The sequence below is a fragment of the Echinococcus granulosus genome, assembly GCF_000524195.1.
Source record: "Echinococcus granulosus chromosome Unknown EG_S00016, whole genome shotgun sequence".
NCBI classification, from domain to species: domain Eukaryota; kingdom Metazoa; phylum Platyhelminthes; class Cestoda; order Cyclophyllidea; family Taeniidae; genus Echinococcus; species Echinococcus granulosus.
The window spans coordinates 1,317,877-1,321,147 of NW_020170396.1; the positions used below are offsets into that span (position 1 = coordinate 1,317,877).

Below are 3,271 nucleotides of genomic sequence, written 5' to 3' on the forward strand. Positions count from 1 at the left end.
TTATCACTTTTCACAGTGGCTCAATTGCCACTCCCGATTATGAAAAATTTGATTTGGAGGAACACCGTCATCACTCCCAACGTGGTTAAACGTGCCCTGGAAAGATCACATTTCAGACTGACTGAAGGTAGGTCTTGCAATAAGATTTCATATTTTTCAGTAAATATTAGAGTTGGTTTACAATTATTTGTTTTTAGTAAAGTTGTTTGACAAACAATTGGTAAAATGGGTGTTTTACACTAATCATTGAGGGTTGTCCAACGAGCCGTATTTTTTCACATCTGTTAACGTGATTATGCGGTCTGGCTTTATTTTACAGTGATGGATGATTTCGATGAGGGTATGAGAGTTTGAATTTTCATTTCTGCACGTAGTTTTGTTTCCTACCTCTGACTGGCAATCACGATACGACTTATTGTTTATGGTTACTGCAATAGTATTTCCTATCTGAGATCACGCATTACTGTTCCATGTAGGTTGTTACTGCGATTGGATCGGATGCTTTGGAAGACATCTTACTCCAGTTCTCTTTCGACAAATTAAAGATTTCCAAAAGATGAATCACTTTCCTGGTTCCTTCGAGTTAGGTCGTAAAGACCTTCTCACAATAAATCTATCTAAAATGCGCACTCGATTTGGCAGTGAAAATTTTAGCTTCTACCCAACAACATTTATTTTACCTCGAGAATTCTCCAGGTTGAAAGATTCATGGAAACAGGGTTTGGACCATAGTCCGCCTCGTAACAAAAAACGCGGCTTTCCCACGTGGATAATCAAACCAGTAACGTAATAATTGTTTGATGAGCAAACATCTCTTGATGGTGCATCTATTGTGCAGCCTTTGAAACTTACTTTGATATGTGTATATGAATGTTAGTTGTGTACAAGATGAGTCTCCTAGGTGTTTATAAAGTCGTTTTCCGATGCAACAAAGATACACTGTCAATCTGTTAGCCTTTAAATTACATACCTATAACTGATAAAATTTGCTTAATTCCTCGAACCATCTACTAGGCGATGGCCATAATGGAGCACTTATTAACATTCATTCTAGCCCGCCAGTGCAAGAGGGATGGGCATATACCTGGCTAACCGGTTAACTGAAGTTCCTAGACGAAAGAAGTCGATTGCCCAGGTCTACATCTCTCATCCCTATCTGATTGGTGGAAATAAGTTTGACCTGCGGTTATATGTCTACATGACCAGTGTGGATCCGCTACGCCTCTACATCCACAAGAACGGCCTCGTCCGGTTCGCCTCGCAAAAGTGCGCACCCCATACCGTTGATGTAGGCGGATTTTCCATGGCTTTGTGCTGAATTTCACAGCGCATCGTAGCTTGCTAAACGAGGGTCGGCTGCAACGTAGTCTTGGCAACTAAGACTGGTCTATCAATGGGTGTGATTATGCGATTTTATCAGTTCTTGCATCTTGTTATTTATTAAAAATATGTTTGTATTATGCGCCTGAAATTATATGACCGAGCACGAAATAAATTGCAAAGGTTAAAAGTTCATGTAGTTGCTCTCCAATTATGCTGCTGTCGTCATGCCCAATTCACTTTCTCGACCCCGCATGAATAAAGGACGGTAGACAATAATACTATCTGCTATTCATTTATAAACAAACCACAGCATCAGAATTGTTGGGAAAATTTAACATGAGTCGCAAATCTTTCTTGTGATTCTTCAAGTTAATGCCTTTGTTTGAAATGAAAAAATCCCCAATTCAATACGAACAAATGCTGGAAACCAAATCTACCGTTTTGAAACTTCTACTGTGATTTCTAAATCGCTAAACTAAAACTATAAGTAGGATTTACGCCTCTTCAATGCAAATGCTTCCTTTGGTTCTGCAGATATTCAAATTCTCAAGAACAAGTTAACAACCGATTCGTACACCTAACGAATTATTCGGTGAACAAGAGGAATACGCAATACTACCATTGTGACGGCTTTACCCAAAAAACATCTCATAAGTGGTAGGTCGTGAGGAAACCTGCTTTTAATTTTGATTTCTGTTTCTAGCGCCAAGTCAAATTGAGTAAAGGATGTAGGCCTTATTCATTGAGTTGTCAGGAATAAAATCACATATAAATCTATCAACCACACGGTTTAGGCGGCTTCGTGAATCTAACACTTTACACCTTCATTAAAATTCATTGTAAAATTCCTTTTTACTTTCAATCGTCCCACGTAAACTTAAAAATATCACGTAAACATATTAGAAAATACAAGCATTTCAGCTAGAATGGGATCAGTAGGTTGCATTGAAATCACCTCCAAAAGTTTTTGTTGTGTCTAAGCTAAGCAATGCGTAACCTCACCGATACTCAGTTTATTATAACATGTCTCGATTTTCCAAGGCCTTTGGAGGACTTGTGGCGGCACCTAGAGGAACGAGGACGGGATACACGAAAGCTGTGGGGAGAAATAAAGTTGATAGTCTTCAAGACGATGGCGTCTGCGGTGTCCAAGATGGCGAGTCATGTGCTCCATCACGTTGCTCGTCGCGAGAGTGTTCACGAAATTTTTGGCTTTGACATTCTTCTCGACTCAGAACTCCGACCCTGGCTCTTGGAGGTCAATATCTCGCCAAGGTTGAGTTCCTTGTTTGGTGATGATTTAATTTCAGTTAAAAGCGAAAGCAAATTTTGGAGTGATTAGTGAGAATGCACTCTTGTAGTAATAGGCTTTCGAATAGAAAGGTGAAAAGCTTTGTAATCTGTTTTCAGTGCACGTAATGGGCAAAATATCACACCCTTATGCCATGTAGTCGTATTGATCTGATCTCGCAGAAATTTTAAACTTAACTTCTCTACTCTATACGCTTTTTTCCTTGCGGTAAAACTTTTACTAAGAAAAGTGGTATACCTCAAGTCTCTAAGACTGTACTTGTTCACATGAACAGTAATGTATGATCAGTGAATGTTCCACATCTTAAGTATGTCTGGGCGGTGCGGTTCGATAAGTCCAAATTGCACAGACTCCATCATTTACTAAAAAACTTAGCATTAGGTGTTTAATTTCTTCACCGTTCTTATTGGATAAGTGGGGTGGATGAAATATATATTTGGCGAAGGAAGTCATTACGAGGGTAGAATATGTATTGTTAACAGGCACAAAGGATTGGGCTACCGGCACGGCCCGAAGATTAGACCATCCATAAGAGATACGATGGCCGAGCCCTTAGCGAGCCTGTTATCAACACTGATTATTAAACGGATGACGTATTACATAGCCCCTCTCTTCCTTGGAGCGTCGTCCCTTGCT

The 3,271-nt window shown here is 39.7% G+C and overlaps 1 protein-coding gene across 1 annotated transcript in view; it reads left to right on the top strand. All coding sequences in view use genetic code 11, as the record gives it.

The window, feature by feature from the left end:
* EGR_03267 (Tubulin polyglutamylase TTLL4) overlaps positions 1 to 2,665 on the top strand; it is a gene marked incomplete at both ends in the record, with an annotated part of 3,576 nt that extends 911 nt beyond the window's left edge. The window contains 5 exons of the mRNA XM_024492516.1: positions 17 to 127; positions 477 to 781; positions 1,055 to 1,266; positions 1,858 to 1,980; positions 2,365 to 2,665. Of these exons, the coding sequence (XP_024353190.1) occupies positions 17 to 127; positions 477 to 781; positions 1,055 to 1,266; positions 1,858 to 1,980; positions 2,365 to 2,665 (1,052 nt within the window). The remainder of the gene's footprint in view (positions 1 to 16; positions 128 to 476; positions 782 to 1,054; positions 1,267 to 1,857; positions 1,981 to 2,364) is intronic.
* Between the last annotated feature and the right edge of the window lie 606 nt (positions 2,666 to 3,271).